At 32.7% G+C, this 18,872-nt stretch overlaps 1 protein-coding gene and 1 long non-coding RNA gene across 4 annotated transcripts in view; one reads left to right on the top strand and one right to left on the bottom strand.

The window, feature by feature from the left end:
* Positions 1-18,872, bottom strand: part of LOC132697762 (A disintegrin and metalloproteinase with thrombospondin motifs adt-1) — a 49,390-nt gene that overhangs the window by 11,393 nt on the left and 19,125 nt on the right. For all 3 annotated transcript variants that reach the window (XM_060663390.1, XM_060663381.1, XM_060663398.1), the window contains exons 3-8: positions 12,418-12,484; positions 6,151-6,407; positions 3,536-3,937; positions 2,009-2,270; positions 928-1,033; positions 22-156 (exon numbers count right to left, since the gene is read on the bottom strand). In XM_060663390.1, coding sequence (XP_060519373.1) covers positions 22-156; positions 928-1,033; positions 2,009-2,270; positions 3,536-3,937; positions 6,151-6,407; positions 12,418-12,484 — 1,229 coding nt within the window. The remainder of the gene's footprint in view (positions 1-21; positions 157-927; positions 1,034-2,008; positions 2,271-3,535; positions 3,938-6,150; positions 6,408-12,417; positions 12,485-18,872) is intronic.
* The window catches only part of LOC132697781 (uncharacterized), a 29,190-nt gene continuing 25,187 nt past the window's right edge, over positions 14,870-18,872 (top strand). The window contains exon 1 of the long non-coding RNA XR_009618303.1: positions 14,870-16,842. This is a non-coding gene — a long non-coding RNA (uncharacterized LOC132697781). The remainder of the gene's footprint in view (positions 16,843-18,872) is intronic.

Below are 18,872 nucleotides of genomic sequence, written 5' to 3'. Positions count from 1 at the left end.
AAATCCTATTGGGGTACTTACTCTAAGAACTTCTGCAAATATCGTTTGCTGCAAGGCGACCAGGTGATCTTGCCGCTGCCTAGCGTAGGTGACATTATATAGCTGCTAGGGTCGCAATCGTTGTCCGCTAGGGGTCCGTCGTGTCTCATTCCTAAGCTAATAGCAAAACTGTACGATATAAGTGTGTCTTGGGAAGTCAGAATCCAACCTCAACAACACTTCACAAATCTGTACTCTATATTTACGTACGCTCTATATCTTAATAGTATTTTATGCAACAAGTTTAGTAAACGCAACTTTGGGGTTGGCATTTGTGAGGGGCATCCAAGAACGGTTATTTGTAGAAATTATGTACATACAGAAATAAAGACATTATTATTATTATTATTAATATTATTGTTATTATATTCAATGATAGTCTAAGTTTAAAAATTAAAAAAAAAAAAAGATAATAGCTGTCCCTAGAATTCCCTTATGAATGGAAACATGGGTAGACCTATTTAAACAGTTCTGCAGCGTATGAACAAAATAAAGCGAGGTACTTAATTCCTTAAAAAAATAAAGCTGGAGTATTTTATTTAGGAATTGCTCCATATAATTAATCACGTAAAAATAGAGGAAAAGTGTCGCCCTAGTTGCCAAAAAATATTTATCCAAGTGAAGATCATGCGACTGATAGTCAATGTTCTGGAAGGACATGGCGAAGAAAAATAGTATCCTTTTTTTCTCATTCATTGTTGACGTTTTTTTGCAAAAGTGAATTGTCACGTGACCGTCAAAATTGGCAAAACGTAAAATCTACAGAGTAGCTGACCTAGAAACGATAAAGTTGTACTTTGCGCATGCTTGATCGGCGCATAATTGGGTATTTTAGAATAGCAGCGCCCCTTTGAATTTGGAACATGACTTATGAGATTTTAGTCTTACTTGTGTCCTATTTCGTGAGCTACGACATAAACGCTTTCAAAATGTCGGCCCTCGTTTACGGTACAACTGCTCGTAGGGGTGCACATACCGGCCACGGGAGCTAAACCTTCAAACAAAATTTGGAGTATCAGTGCAAATATTTTGTTTTTAATGAAAAACTTATTTATGAAGAGTTTTTAGAATATTTTTGGAAGGACACAAATAAAAAAAATTGCTTGAATTTCAAATGTTAATTTAAGTTTTTTTTAACTTAGGAATTTACAAATACTTTTCTCTATGCAAAAATTAAAAATAAAAATCAACAACAACTTTATAACTCTACAACCTTTTCCAACTGAAACAGACATCAATTTTCAAAGCTGCGATTATTTATGCTCTTTTCCATTATTTTTTAATTTTAAGATAATAAAATATGGCTTCAAAATAAACTGATCGGAAAAAAGAAAAAAAAATGATTGTTTGATTGTGATATTTTTTTCACAAATAATTCTTAACCACTCTCCCTACATCATTAAGCTCTAATATTATTAAACTTGATTAAGATTGTCAGCACATTAAGGCAGCTCCTTCTGAATCACAGAATCAAAAAATTTTTCTTCCGCTAATACAACAAATTTAAAATTTCAATAAAAACTTTAGTAGTAGGTATATGTTTCGGTTAAACAATCATCATCAGCTGTAAAAATTTAGGAATGTTTGATAACATTTTATACCTCAAAGATCTCAAAAGCTATACGCAGGACACAAAATTTTTAATTTAAAATACAGTGTGGTCACGGGGTTTCATGGATAACATTTAAACTATTAAAGATACTTTTCTAATTTCATAATTAGTATTTCATGTCTATTGTCACTCGTTTTCGACAAAAAACAATTGAAAATCTCAGTTTTCATGAAATACCTCGTAATGGTTTGTACTTTTTACCTCGCACAAAACGTTTATTCAATTTAACCGACTTTGTATTTACAATGATCTGAAGGTTCCCCATACAATCCGATTGAAAAAGTGACCACCATGTATATCAAGTACAGTAATACAATTTTAAATTGAAATTGCTTTCACTGAATAAAGACCACTTACCCACAACTTGATTGGATATTTTGCCGTGTTTTCCTCTGACGTACAAGTCGAGACCGGTTAAAATCAACGCGTGGTCCCAATGCAACGGTTCCCGATCTCCCGCCGGATTCTTGGTGCGTTGCCAATTGCAGAAATTCGACAGGAATCTGTCGATATCGGGCGGCCTCGCTAAACCCGGCATCTCCTCTTTCAGAATCTCCAATCGCTTTAGCACGAAATTCACCGGCCTTCCGAGAGATGGGTCATGGTACAAAAGTTGGACCTGTTCATTTGAACGTCACAGACCATCATAAATGTCGATAAAATAGGATATTTTTGACCTTCTTTCAGGAAAAAAATCAATATTTGGACCTAGATCGATATATTCCTCGATCTCTCGAATACCTGCCAATATTTACATGGAATGGTATTTGGTTTATGATACATTCATAATCTGGAATAGCAACCATGAAGAACTTCAAGGTTTTATGTACCCCACTAACAATCGACAATCATTTACTATGGAGAAAGAAGAAAGTGGCCGGCTTGCCTTAATGCATGTTTTAGTCACCGAATATCGAAAACTACCAGAACCTCACAAAAAAGACAGTAACGAAAAACAGAAATTAAATATACCAAGATGAATGAATATAATTTTGTGATGTGATGATGCATTCAGGTATCGATCAGTAGAATTAGATTGAATGGACTAAAGTAAAGTCTGATTTTGATATTTGAGATGCGTTGGTTAGGATATTTTCCAGAAATAGAAATTAAGAGTAGGATTGGACGATTCAAAAAACCTTTTAAAAACTTCGAAAATTTCTTCCAAATAATCTATTTATTAATTATGGTCACTTCTTTTTGTATGGTGTGAAAACGGCATCATCGATAAACAAATTAGAAGCGTCAAAATTTATAACAAATAGTGATCTACATTTTCAACTCAGATACAAAATGGCGCAGCGTTATTTATGCTCTGTTCTTTTGTCGTCAATAAACAAACGAAGCTTTTGAAATGCGGGTACTTCAAAGAATGCTGCAGATCTCGTGGGTGGAAAGAGTATCTAACGATGACTTTATTCGTCGCGCAAATCTTGAGGAGTGTGAGTTATTTGCCCAAATCCAAAAACAGAAAAAAATCCTATCTGAGGCACATGATACGTGGTGAACGCTATTGGTGTCAACGTTTTTTGGAAAATCGAAGGAAGAAGGGGTTTCAACCGCTTCAAATTGTGGCCTTAAACAGAGAAAATTGATATTGAACAAGGCTGGTTTTCGATTAATAAGAATGTCTGGAAAGGGAAGAGCGTTGTTATAATCTAATTAAATAGTGAAATTGATGTTTGGATGTATGGAGTTTGGGTAATTTAGAGGAAACAAACTCTTGGCAGTGTGACCCGATCATCATCTACATATATTTTCCACGGTTACCCGACGTACGAGAAATCTAGAAGAAGTATCCCAGAGCCTTCGGAGGTTTTTTTGAAAAATGAAAGACAATGGTCCAAAATATCTTATTATTAATTATTTCCAATATTAACTTACCGCATTAATCATAGCCAAAACGAATCGTATCACTTCTCTCTCGGTGTCGACGGGAAAGTTGATTTTCATGTGATCGAAGAGATCGCGATCCACAAACACCGCAGTCTCGACGAAAACTGTGGCGCCTATCGGAAAAGTATCGCGTCTTCTTCTCTTCAAAGTTTTGCCCATTTTTTGAGAATTTTTGGTCTTAAGTTTAACTTTGGTTATCGAATCTTTGGTTTGATTTGACGCGAAGAAAATTCCTTCGGGTTTTGGTCGTTCGTAATCTCCGATAGGACTTTTCCTTTCATGGACATTCCTTATCAAAAGATGCGGTAGTTGTCGAAGCGTACTATTTGACTTCTTGGACAGTGGGTATATGGCGTAGTAATGGCGTTGGTTGACGTGAACTATACCTCTCTGCAAAAATATAATCTTTGTTACCTCACGATTTCAAGTATCATTTTTTAAATTATCTTTTTTTTATATTAAATATGAATTATATTTAATATTGATTACTATACATACGCACACGTTCTTGTGCATTTTTTTGTAGTAAATAGAAGATATGTAGGGTAGGTCAAAAAGTAGATGCGATACCAACTTTCTTTTTTTAAATACAACATCTTTTTTTTAATCTATTTCCGAATTCACGCATAATTCATGTAGCATACTCTATACCTGTCTCTTACTTTTTATGAGAAACACAATATAAAACAGAAATATAATTTTGAAATGAACAGCTAAGTAGATAGTACCAATAAAGTTCTTAAATTGTCACAATTACATTTTTGATAGTAATGAAAGTGAATTTGAATTTTATTTTTGATTTTAAATATCCCTAGAGGAAAAAATCCAGTGGAGCGATATTTAGCGATCTTGCAGGCCATTCTATTGATCCTCTTCTACCAATTCACTGTCCGGGAAATACTGTATTTAAATAAGAACTGCGAGAGTAAGAATTAGTTATTTTGAAGAAATTGTAAATATCGGGCTTCGATAAGATTTTGATCGAAGAAATAAGGTCTAACAATTTTGTTAATAAAAATCCAAAAAACATATATTTTTTGTGAAACAAAACGTGGCTTCATCACTAAACAGTATCTGATGATGGAAAAATGGATTTAAGTTGCACATTTTCATCATAATTTCACAAAACTATAATCTGCGATCGGGATCATCTTCGTTCAGCTCTTGTAGTAGTGTAACCAAATTAACCAAAACTGTTTGTTGGATACAACCATTAGGTGAAGATACTTCAGAAGATGCACGATGGGGATTATCCTCAACTAATAAAATATTTAATCTTGTGTCCTCATTAGGATTTTTTCGACTTCGCCGTAAATTTTCTCTCAATTTTATTCACTGTTAATGGGTCTTTCTGGATTTGCGTTTCACAAATTACAAAAAATCTTCTTGAATTTTCGTTTTGTCTCCATATCCAATAAAAAATTGAATTTATTTTCTCTGAGATTCATTTAGATACCCCATATTCACTTTCTGTACTGACAAAAATGTAATTTGTAATTTAATTTAATTAATTTAATTTAATAACTTTACTGGTAACAAATACTTCTACTTCTACTAAAGCAGTTCATTTAAATTCTGTTTTTTGTTCTTTTGCTCATAAAAAGTAAGTGAATCATGCATGAAATGTATTATCGACATCTACTTTTCGGTATATCCCGCAGAAGGAATCCAGAAGATTTGTAAATAGTATTACAGTAGACTGAGAAAGTTTCTTTGAAAAAATATCAACACTGACAATTTAACCATATTTGTTAATTGTATCAAAACACAATAGTTATTGCTATAGTCAATTCACTGAAAATTTCACGCATTATTTTCCTTCCTTTCTCGCAGTTTGGAAGATTAAGAACGGTAAAAACCCGGAAGTTTTCATATTTAGTATTTTACTCGTAATAAAACTGGTGGTGGTGGTAATACTTAAATACGTGTGACTATTGTTCCAGCACACTATTACTCTTATGTTTCATTTCACACCCTCAAGAATAATAAGGAAAAGCAAAAGAAGTTCCAATATTTAGTTGTTATTGAAACTCGTCAGTTTCCGATTAATTAGTAAATTTGTGTGGTTCGCAGGTTCCCAATAATATTAAATTTTTCCACTCATTTTATTTCATTTACTTTGCAAAAAATACAAATAGGTACTTTTTAAAAGGGTCAAACTTTATATATATATATATATATATATATATATATATATTTGTACATATACCCCCACATTTACGAATGTGAAGTTATATATCAAAAAAGGAAAACTAAATATTAAATTCTAATTGATAAATTACTACTAAAACTACTGATAATTTCTAAGCACACACACATCGCTCAGTTACGTAATCTCTCCTGTATGTGTGTGTACATTTTTTACAGCTTCAATAATGATTACACTGATTTTTTTTTATTTTCGACCTAAAGCTTAATTCAGATTCATGTCTTTTGTAATCTGTAATGTACATTGTACATTTTTTGTAGTAAATAGTAATGTAATATATATTTCTGGACTTTCAGAGAGATAAAGGACTCATGTTTTCATAAACCTTTATGCTTAAATTTGCTTCAACAGTGGCGTTCCTACTAAGTCACACCGTGTATATTAATAGACTTACAACACCATCGCACAAGCTGAGGGCAGCATTGGTTCCTCGGTAAAAGCAATAAAGGTCTTTAGACTCGACCGGCAGCAAAGACGATGCGTTGGCAAACGTTTCGAACATTAAGAAATCATCGGACACCATTTTGGGCGACCGATGAAGCTCTAATTGAAATTTTTCTTCGAATTGGGGTGCGTTTATGTAAACGCGGTGAGTGCCGTTATTGGAAGATGGCGGCTCGTACGTTGGATAAGTAATCGTAAAATTTCCATCTGAAAGTTGATAAAAAGCATTAGACATAGGGCGTCCTAATGATATACGGATATTTAAGGAACATTTACAATATTATTTGAAGCTATATACGGGGTGAGTTAAATATAGTGTATAGTTAATTAACTCATTGGTTTCAAAAGTTATGAGAAAATGGTAAATGCAAAAGTTGTAAAGATTGTTTAAGGTAAACAGCGTTATTGGAAGATGACGTTAAAGATATATGTAACGGAATTTGAATTAGATGCTATCGGATATTCAACATATATTTGGATGATTTTAAATTGAAAAATCTCGATTTTCTTAAACGACACCCCATACATATTCTTATTTATAAAAATATTTACCCTTCTTTCGGGCTAAGACTATAATAATATTTACATAATAATTACAAATAACATTATAAGAATTTAAATTTAAAATTGCTAATATCTACGACTTCAACAAAGTTCTTTCTCCGGTTCATTTTTTAATCTTAACAGAGCCCTGTTGGCTAATATTTTTCTTATGGCTAATATTATAGCAACAGTCTTAGATAGAAAGAAGGGTAAATACTGGAATAGGTAAAATAAATTGCAAAGTATTAAAAATAGGAATATGACATATTTAATAAAAGTTGTAGCTTTTTGTAAGATCATTCAGTAAAAATACACTGGCAGACAAAAAATTTAGGTCAAGAAATTTAAAATAATTTGGAAAAAAAGGTTTATCCTCGACTCGTCGGTCTAGTAGGCAGTGAATTATTTTCTTACGAACAAATGCGGATGGAGATATTTGTTATCTGTCAGTAATTTTCAGCGTAGTTTCGACTTTTTATGAAATAACGTAAGTTCGGCCTAATTAAAAATTCGTACGTTAGGTCCTTTGATTTATCCCCATAAAACTTAAGTTTGTTTAGTGTATTGAATTGGTCATAAGGTATTTAAATCCTATTTTTCGTTGCTAAAATTGTAGCGTTAATACAAAATGATCGAGGAAAACGGGAAACTGCAAGATTTTTTATTAGGACTCTATGTGCTGGTGTCCGTAGGTTTGCTGTTGGGAGGTCAGAAATGTTAATGTTAGCGAATGGGCTGTTAGAAGAAGGCTTCGTACTAATCGATTGTCTTGTCGAAGGATGGCTACAGAACCGCCATTACACCGACAGCATCGAATAGAAAGATTAGTTTTTGCCCTAATTCACTTAAACTGGAATGATTACGAATGGATAAATCTCGTTTTTGTCTCACTGTGTCAGATGGACGTCGGAGAATATGGAGGAAACTCGGATAAAGATATGTCATAGGTTGTATTGAAGAAACACTTCCACCGGCTCCAAGAAGTGCCCATGACCTTACAGAGTTGCTAATGCAGGAACGGAGCAACATCGACCAGAAGATAATCCGTAATTTAATTCAAAGCATGAATCATCGATTGCAAGAAGTCATAAACGCAAGAGGAGGGAGTATACGTTATTAATTTTCAGGTTTTCTCAATATTGTTAATCGTTACAAATAGTTACAAAGAAAATAATTTGGCTTTGTTTATAAGAGGCAAAATCATGAAAACCAACATAAGATTTCGGATTAAGTGTTAAATCAGTTTACCGAACAGACTAGGATAGATAATTTACCACCTACTACATCGACGACTTGGTGATAAACTTTTTTTCCCAAAAAGTGTGTAATTTCTTGAGTGATCTAAATTTATTGCTTGCCCGTGTAATAATATGTGCAATTTAAGGAAATCGAGATTTTTCAATATAAAATGATAGAAATATATTGTTTTATTTTGAAAACCCTGTAGCATCTAATTCAAATTCCGTTGCATATATCGTTTACATAATCTTTAAATAACGCAAATATCAAATATGAGTGACGTACCTTCAAAAATAATGGCGTTATCGCAATTTTTGGCAAGTGTGAAAACTAGTTTTTTTTAGAACAATTAAAATATTGGAAAAACCATTGGGTTTAGGTATATATGTTTTATTCTTCGCACTTTTTTGTGTCACCCTGTATACTTTAAAATAATTTTAAACTGTGCATCCTAACAATCTTTACAACTTTTGTATTTACCATTTTCCCATAACTTTTGAAACCAATGAGATAATGAACTCTAACACATTGCCTTGTCACGTTGGGAATTCCACATGGGAGCGACATTGGTCTTATTTTATTTGTAATTTACATAAATAATATAACAGAATTGCTAACACCAGTACAAAAAAAATACCGAACTATGCGGACGATACAAGTTTTCCTTTAGTGATATAAAGATTTCTAAAGGACACTGTTACGAACTTTATGAAGATAGTTGAACACTGGTTTAACAAGAATAAATTAGTTGTTAATAATATAATACTATTCAAGAGGAACAAGTACAAAGTAATAAATAAGCAAAAAATTCTTGGATTTGTTTCTGGACAATATGTTGACTTGGGATTCCCACTTTGGTTATGTTGTGGGTAAATTAAATTAGGTGTGTTATACTTTTCCGGTTCTAAAATACTAAAATACTACATAGACATCATGCAAATTTTGAAAGTCGCATTAGATATGGAGTACTGCAAAAGCGTGCAATCAGAACCCTTCTAGGTTTGGAAAGTCTTATGGAGAAAATTTAAGGATTGCGGCAGTTTTGTGATCCCTTTTACCTCCAGTGAGTTACAAACTGTTTATTTCACACAGCGACCAAGATTCTGTGCGACCGAAAAGAGCGCTTACCTTATTATTAGTATAAACGTTTTGAAAAAAGAAATTTTTAATATTCTAGTCTCGATGGAAATTTTATACCAAGCTGAGAAAATTGTAAATTTTGGTTTTTTTGACACTATTACATGTATGTATTAAATGAAAACATTTTATTATTAAAAATTCTTCCCTAGTTTCTCCAGAAATATTTGCCTTGCGAGGTCCAAAGTGCTAAGTTTCTTATTTCTCGAGCATTTGTTTGAAAATTTCGAGCATGCACGCAGTGGCGTCTTTTCAACGGCGATATTCCGGGTTCAAACACTGACACAATATTGTTCAATTGAATGCGTATGGTATATTGAAATTTTAAAATTGATTAAGTACAATATATTGAAATTGAAACTCTCGAAGTCGTTTTCTAAACATTGTTAAATTTTATTAATTAATGGGCACCCTATATTTTCGTAACTAACCAAAGCAAAATAAACTTTTCCAAAATTTTATTTCCAAAGAAGCATTGAACTGTGTATTCAAGAAGGTGTTAGTAGCTTCATTTGGTAACAAGTTACTTAAACGTATTTTTTAAGCAAGCAGATTTAGGATTATTTACTAATGTAAATATCGTTTTATAACGCTATATTTTTGGCAAATAAAAACAAGAATTAATCAATTATACAAATGTATTTATTAGTGTAAAATTCACCAATTGGGTTACTGAATTCTTAATCAAAACACAAATAAGTAACAACATTCCTCCTCCTTTTAACAATTATAAAAACCAATGACATGAAGTCTCAGAAGACCCACGCAATTAATAATACATTTGCATGTATGTTTTTTGTTTTTTTTTTAATATTTTTTATTTTTCCAAAACACCACATTGAAATTCAAAAAGAATTATATCGTCATAAACAGGAATCAAAGTTCCATTCTTTAATGCCTGGTATTTTAGTTTTGGGCGGTAGTTTATTATACATATAATAAATGTAACCAACATTGAGAAAAGTCGTTGTGTGAAAGAAAATCGATTCCCAAGCCATCTCCCGTTTGATTTCCAAACAATAAAGATTGAGATAATATTTTCACAAAGTCCCCACTTTCGATACCATTGATAGCCTTCTTTTCTATTTCATTGACTTAATTGTCTTATTCCTGGCGCACCTTATTACAAAATGTATATTCCGCGTGGCGTTTTCTCTTCGAAAAACGAAAATTGCGTGGGAAATGAACATCTTCGTTCGTTATGTCAACGTCCTCGTCTATATTTCAAAACGATTTATTGCCATCATAATATAATTATTAGATATTTTTCAATAATCCGCGAACTATAAATTAATTACAAATTATTGCTGGGAATGTAGGAGTCGTGTTCGACAAACATGTTTCTTTACGGTCACACATTAACAACAGACTCAAGATTGCTTTCGAAAATGCGTTGAAAAAGTGAGATTGGAACAATTTCTGCACGCTAAAACTAAATATTATGTATTTGTGCGACAGCCTTATTTTGTCTTTGTTTGATTACGCAGATATAGTTTATGGGAGCTAACTAAATGAGAGCTCACGCCATTCAGAAAATTCGAAACTGTTATGTGCATTTTTCTTATAAAATACAATTTAGCGACCAAATTTGAATAGCAGTGGTACACTGAACATGAATTATTGCATATGCAACCTATGTATAATTTTACTTACAGAATTTTGAACTCTAGTGAACCTGACTATCAGAGGCAACAGTTTACAGTTTCGAAATGATTTGAATCATGAGAGCTCTAGCGATATAGTTTTCAGGTGCTGGTTCTTTTGTTATTGAATTTCAATCAAAATAATCTCATTGGAATAAAATCATTAATTCCGACAGCGTGTTAGAAGACAATTTTATTTTCGGCAATAAAAAGTGTTCCGCGACTTTTTTTGTAGCTAGAAAGTGAGTAGTGTCAACAAAATGATTTGATTGTTTCCGGAAGGGTTTGAATAATAAATTTTTGTAAATTTTGACATTTTTTCAAGCACTACATTCCAAATCACTGACTAATAAATAACACACACTTCTTAAGAAACTTGTAATTGATGATACATCGTTCAACAATCCAGGTAATTCCATCAAGCCTAGTGGATAATTGCTAATAATTGCTAATAATTCCTGCCCAGACGAGCCAAATAAACTTTGTCGTGGCAAAGTTTAACATATTCTAATGACTTTCTTGCTACAAACTTTTTTTTGTCAAGTAGGGGACTCAGGCGATAATTTTTGTTATACTTTAATCTTTTCGGCATATTACAGTGTCTCATCCATTTGCATTTGCGAAGAAAAATTCCAAAAATTAAAATTTTGTCGCAGGTTTAAAAGACGGGAAGGGAAGACAATATAGAAATTCCGTTCCTAGGATGAGGCGGTTAGTGAAAATATTGACTGCAAAATTGAATAAAAAATGTCAAGGCCGTAAAATTTTAGTTACTCCAAACTATATTTCATGGATACAATCTGGTAAGGCACGATTAGGAAGCCTTTTGTGGTAAATAGCTTTTATTTTACCATTCCCCAAAAACACAAGAGGTCACCTTTATGCCGAAATTTTTGAACTATCCAGAAAAATATTGACCTGAGAACATGTCAGTAGCACGATATTTTTTTTCTTCCTAAATATGCGATAAACAAGAGTACCGTCGTTATCTAGTGTCAATAAAAAGTTTTGTCTGAAAATTATACCCAATTATAGTCATAGTCGGTATTATCGTGAAACAGGTAGATTTGGCTGGAAGTGATTCAACATCTTCGCAAAACGAATCTGTGAAAAGTATTAAAATGAAAAAAGGATGTGGTGGTACCTTAGGTATTTATAATATGATATGATTGGATTTGACTCTACTCTCGTTTTATCACATTTTAAAAATATAATAATTAACAATATGTGTTTTTTTTAATATAAAAGATAATGAAATCAAATTCAAAAAAAAATATTCAAAAATCATCCTAAAAAAATATCCAACCTCTCAAAATTATTCGTATAAAACGAAGCCAATTATGGTCTATACTTTCTTTTCCGCATCAATGAGCTATAAGGCAGCCGTAAAGACTTTCTTATACTTCATTCTTTGCGATTGTTGTGGAATCAAAGAAAGTTTATTTTTACTGCGGTCGCATTTGCATACAATGGTACAGATCGGAACGATCTACCGAACAGCTAGACAGTATGTCTATAATTACCGCGAAGTGAAGTGAAATACGTTCGGAAACGTTATTTTTTCTTTTCGCTTTGCATTTCGGGATTTTCAATTTTAAGATGACAGATCACATTCCGCAAAATTTCGAGTCATCATATTTTTTTTTCGTGTTTACCTGAATTTCCAATCAAGGAATCCCATTGGTTGTCTGCGAGTCGCTGCCTCAAGTTGTCATAGATTTCCTAAAACGAAATTAATTTTCCATTAGACAAAATCGTTTCGTTGTTAAAGGCTATTTCGGAAAAGTGTAGATTAGTAAAATTTAGTAAAATGGAAAATGTAGTTCAATTCGGTGCACTTTTTTACCACTTAACATCTTACCTGATATCAATATTAAAAAATATGAAATTCATAATGTAAAAGTTTTTTTAATGAAAAGCGGTGAAATAGTTCCTTAAAGGTTATTATTCTAAAGTTTGTCCAGTCTTTTCATTAACGTTGAGGAGCTGTAAATTTTCAACAACGCCCTTTTATAAATGGTAGTCGCAATATGATCAGGAAAACGTTTTATCTATTAAATAAAAAAAAATAAAGTCAAAAAATAATAATGGATGATTCAAGTTTAGGGTCCTATTAGAAGTTTCGCAGCGTTGTCAATTCAACTCGAAATGGACGACAGCAGTGGAAATCGAATGGGACTTCATGGACACGTAGGACGTTCTCTGAATTAGCGAAAATTTCTGAGTTATTGTTTTTAAATATTTTCCATCTCTTCGACCCTTAGTTCGAAAAAAAAACAACTTTAATTTATTTTTGCAGAAAACCTCTTGATTAAAACTCAATAACTTTTTGTGCAAGTGAGCTAGTTATTTTAAAATTTTGTAGGGATAAGCTATTAATCATACAGGGTATCCGAAAAATTTAAATTTCTAAAAAAAGCAGTTAAAACTCATTTTTTTCAAAACACTAGAGATTACTGTTTACTTCGGAAACTTTTAACACATTCACATTACTTGTAGTTAAATTTTTGCAGTCAATATGCAAAATACAAATATATACAAAATATATAATACATAAAATATAGTACAAAAATACATATTTTTACTTGCGGCATCTTAATTAGAACGGAATTATATTAGTCTCCTGTCTAACCTTTCGACATATTCATTTCTATACCTCCTCTTTCCTTAAGCATGAGACAAAACATTTCCTATTTTTGTGAGGTCACGATTGATTTTTTTGCGATTTTCCATATCCATGTTAGTCGACGAGACGTTGTCATATGCCAAAAAGATCAAAGTATAGGAAATTTGAATTATTGGCTGGGTTTGCTTCTTGACAAACTTATCTTTTATGGCAACAATGTCACTATAATATGATAAATTTCATCTGCCATGACTAAAAGTTTATTCGGCCCAGACTATAGAAAAAGTGGTATTGCAAGAAATCGACGAACATCTTGAGACGAGTGCGAGCAAGTTCATTGTAATAAAATTGTTTGAAGGATTTTGATTATCAAAAAAATCTTCATACACGATCCTATATCCATCGATAATCGTTTCTTTGAGATCTGAGTGAATAGAGATTGGTCCCCGTTTTAAAAATCCACCTAAAAATGATTTATGTTACTGTTTCTCCGTGCTTGGTTTAGAACTTTTTACCAATATCAATTCTTTTTCAAGACGACTTAAAACATAAGCTAATCATAGCCTACATAGAAGGGAAACGAGAAAGGCAGAGGGAATCGTCATGACTGTAATGACTGTTAACATTTTTATCTGCTCGTAAGAATTTTTGGGAAAATAAACCAAACCGGTCCAGGGTATTAGTAAAGAAATTCAAGCGCAAAATTTATGAATCCATTCTGGTGTATTGCGCACTGTATAATTGTAATTATATAAATAACATAAACACCAATGGTTGTCAATATTTTAAAATCTAAATCCCATTTTGTGTAGAAGTCGGCACAATGGCTATAAATCGACCATTTTCTTTTAATTTCTGTTGCAATACTCAAGGAATCGACGCAAGGCTGACCTTGGAATGACGTTAATTAAACTGGCAGTGGCAGATATCTGTGCAATTGTCCGATATTAAAGATAAAAATATCTGTATTACATAGTTACTTTCATATACTCGTAAAACGATTCTCTTGCAGTACATATTCAAATGCCACTTTCTTTTTGGTTCGTTACTCCCTTCAATTCTGTCGTTGAAATTTTCTTCAACTCATGACCTAAATATAACAAATAATGACTGTGATACCAAAGCACAAATGATTTTAAAATTTCTAACTATAATAAAACTTACCTAGAATTTTGTGCAAAACCAGGGCTTTGAGTTTAATTCACACGCTAGAGATGCGTAACTATTTCAAAAAGATAAATCATGCGATGGCCCACTGTGGCCATATACCAAACTTGAAAAAAAAACTATTGAGTTCACCAGAACTTTTAAGAAGACACTCAAAGTGAATCAATGTGAAAGAAAACTTTCAAGCTACTTCAATATCCCCCGTCAAAATAAATAAGGAAGACATGCAGATTAACAAAATGAGACATTCAGATGTATTGCTTAACGATCAGTTAGATGTAAATACCTCTCCTTTATTAAACTTAAATCCTCACAACAACATTAATTAAGGTTTTATTGTCATTTTTCGGTAATATATAGTAGCAGGTACTTTGTAAATATTACATTTGATAAAGACACGGTGTTCTCGAAACAATTGTGATGTAAAAATATATAATTTCGTGAAAATCTGAACTTTTAGTTCTTATTTATTTTGATAAATGGATTTTCATCAAGTAAAAGCCACCTCAGTTCAATCCCTCGTCAAGTTTCATTTATTACGCCACAATAACGAATAAAATTGGTTATTTTGTTGCACGTGGATCGATATTTCGAATTATTTTGTTGTTTTATTCTTCGTTAACTCACTTTGGCTCCGTATATGTAAACCGATAATGCGAAAAACTTGTATTAAATGGAAATATGTAATTATCGCGTACGGCCATTGTAGTTTTAACACTTTAAGCGGCCCGAGCGTTTCAAATCGACCAGTCAATTTTTAATTTATTTGTTCGCGTTATTTTTAAAAAGGTGCTACGCCGGGCGCATAAAATAAGCGCACATTTTTAATTTTTAAGCCGGTAGAGAAATGTCAAGGACGAGAAAGAGCAACAATACTTCGGGCGTCATTTATTGGCTATAATTAAAATTACTTCCAAGTTATTAAGCGATATTTAGCATATAAGCACTTAAGACTCCTATACTGAAGCAGAAGCAAACTTTCGAGCGTCACCATGAATATGTATATGTTTGCTGGGGTCTGGAAACAAATGCTAGCCTTTTCTAAAGCTCTATTGTTTTAAAAATTATGAAGTTTAGATAGATAGATATAGATATAGTGAGCCTCTTTCTTTTTAAACCTTTCTGTTTTAGTCCTCTATTGTTAAAAAGTGTGTCAGAAACAATCGAGGTTCGAAGCAGGTTCAAGTTTCCAAATATTCTTTGGTTCTCTTCGCTAAACCGATGAAAGGAAAAGACGACAGCTATATAAGGCATATGGACGTTCAAAAAATATAAATCCGTTAACCATATATTTCTTTAGCTTTCCTTACGATATTTTCTATTAGAATACTGGTTTTCAAATATGCGAGGTATCAAAGTTGTGTATTTGGAATACGGAAGTGTATTTTGGAATATTTTTATGCATCGCATATCGCTATCGCACTCTGACAGTTTTTTATGAAAGTTAATTAAAGGAAACAACAAAAGTGTATATGTTTTACAATTTTTGTTTTATTTAATTAAAAAATACTACGCACTTCCTTGGCAAGAACGTGACATGATTAATAATTTGTCAAAAGTTTTTAAGGAATAGTAGAGATGTAAGAAACGACCCTTAGCAGCTTTCTATATCACAACAGTATGGCTTCTCTTCGAAAAAGGTCATATGAAGTTAAATACTATCTGCGTAATACAACTTCGTGACTATTTATAATAACGATAGTTTAGTTCTTTACCATTTAAAATGAATTTCGTGCAACCTTTGGGCTTCTAATGGCCAAATTGTTTCTCACTCAGCTTAATTGGTTAAATTTATCTGATATTGTGCAAACAAAAATAATTTTCCTTTTGTGTCCGTATCCCCAAATAAATTAATCCTAATTGGCATGCAAATTAAGGCAATTCAATTTAGTTAAATTTCTCCGCGGTAATTAATAAAAACTCTTGCGAAACGATGCTTAAATGCATTTAACAACTGGCACCAAAAACGAAATCGAGCTTAAGACTCGTAAAACTGACTATAATTTTTACTCCGTTAGTTCTTTTCTACGGCAGTAACCTTTGCGACGGCGAATGTCAAGGATATTTTTACAACCGTTCTTTCTAGGCGCAATTACATGCAAACTGTAACCAGATCCGTATCTTTTAACTTATACACCCGTGCGCTAGCGAACTCTTCGTCCAACAATAAGAGATGAAAAGCCGGAAGAAGCAGCCAGCGTGAAATTCTCCTGTACGGACACAAATTTCTTGGGAATACGCTCTGCTGCATGAAGTATATCGTTCGTAAAACACAGAATACTATAAGGTTAGTTTTCTTATTGTGTAGAACATAAAACCGTTCCTTGACATTTAATGTCCAGCAACCGGCCAGTAAATTTGTAAATTGAGAATTAACGTTGACAAATTTGATGTACCTACTAAGAATCAAGGAATTTACAAAATAACATTGTTCTAGGAAGGAAATGCAGTCATTTTATCATAGTTTTGGTTATTTTCCTTTCGAAAATTGAACCGGGGAGGCTTTTACTTGTTGAAAATCCAAATGTCACATTTGATAAAGACACGGTGTTGTCGAAACAATTGTCATGTCAAAATACATAATTTCGTGAAAATCTGAACTTTTTGTTTCACTGTAGGCAGAATCAGGTCTCTGATTTGTTGTTGATTTGCTTCGTATCGCTAAACGCGGATAGATTAGCCAGCCGCGTTCGGTAATTTCCTGAGACCGCTAGGAGTGATTAAGATTGTTCGTTTGTTACATCTATATGCAGATAGATGAAGAAAAACTAACTAAAACTGCACCATTCGACAATTAACATCGGAGCGATCTAACAGCTCAGAAAATTTTTATGGAAAAAAAAACAGATTAATTTCAATTTGTGAGGTTAGGTACAAAACAAACGCTTTAATTGTAAGGAGTTATTTTCTTTTGTTTTTTTTTTAATATAACTTTTAAAACAAAATAATTGAGGTGGTTAACAATTTTTCAAATATAAAATGTGTCATTTGACATTTGAAGATTACTGAAATCCGTCATTTCTAAGATGTAATTACTGACATGAACTAATAACCACCACAGAAAAATAAAATAGAAATGTATGTCTCAAGAAGATGTTGAAAAAATGCATGTTTAGACAAAACATATCACTGCTTCAAGACCGCAGTGTCAAGACAAATTATAGTAGCGATTAGCAATAAGATAATGCGTATTCTCGTATTGTCTGAGACTTATTTATAATCTTCACCTTTTTGCATTTTTGGTAAATCTAACTCTAAATCTAAATCTTGTATTACCCTAATATAATTATAATGGTGTTTGATAAACTCAAGTCGGTAAAACATTAAGGCTGTACATAAGAAACGATATATATATCCTTTTACTTTAAATTTTCTATTTTCAGAAAATCATTTTTCAGGTTAACTTTTTCTGAAGCTGTTTCCCAATTTCTGTCCTTCCCATATAGCTAACAGAGATCTATATCTCTCTTAGCTATGCTCTGTATACGCCGATGATACAGGAACCTCTCAAGCAACTATGAAACATATTTTGAGAATTTCCATTCATAATGTGCATGCGCTAGATTAAAAATCTCGGTTATAACCAATGACCTTGCGGCATTCAACAACCTAATAAGTTTCGATGCAGCAATATTCGAAATATTAAATGTTAAGTACGTAGAAATGACTGTTTAGAAAGAAAATGGCAATCATTCCCCTTTCTACGAAAATATCAACCTGCGGGTATCAATTTTCACCATAGTGAGGTTCCAATACTGACTTGACTTTAATGCCTAATTTCGCCAGTTCACCTCCTACAAATCGTTTCACTTAGACAGTAGCACAGTAACACAATATGCTTTTCTGCCATATCTTCCTTTTTTTGTGGTTAACGAGTGGATAATTTCTTCCTCCTCCAAGATGGTGTTGGAGTCTTCTCCATACGTCGTGAATGATAGCTTGCGTTGTTTATAACTACTGAATCCACCGAAAGATATATTCTCATTTCACCAAAATAGTCCTCAAAAACTTAAAGCAAACCTCTCTTCGAAAATCTCTGTTTGGTTCCAATATGGATGATTATTAGTCTCCTGAAGGCACCTTAATACACGTTCACATATCTTCCATGAAAACTTCGCGAGGATTGGTTATATTTTTGTCTTAACACATTCTCTTCCTCCTATGTGCCTTTCTCTTGAAGTTGACGACCACCACCTCAAATTCTTCTCTGTTTTGAGTCTTGTATAGCAGACGTTTTCCGCTGATGTGTGCCCAGTTTCTTGTATTTTTTAACCACGCTTTCTTTTTCCCTACAAGTTAAAGCTTGTTCGTATTCTG

Source organism: Cylas formicarius, unplaced genomic scaffold (genome assembly GCF_029955315.1).
Source record: "Cylas formicarius isolate icCylForm1 unplaced genomic scaffold, icCylForm1.1 PGA_scaffold_10__41_contigs__length_53128322, whole genome shotgun sequence".
Taxonomy (NCBI): Eukaryota; Metazoa; Arthropoda; class Insecta; order Coleoptera; family Brentidae; genus Cylas; species Cylas formicarius.
This window is presented reverse-complemented; position numbering and strand designations above follow the sequence as displayed.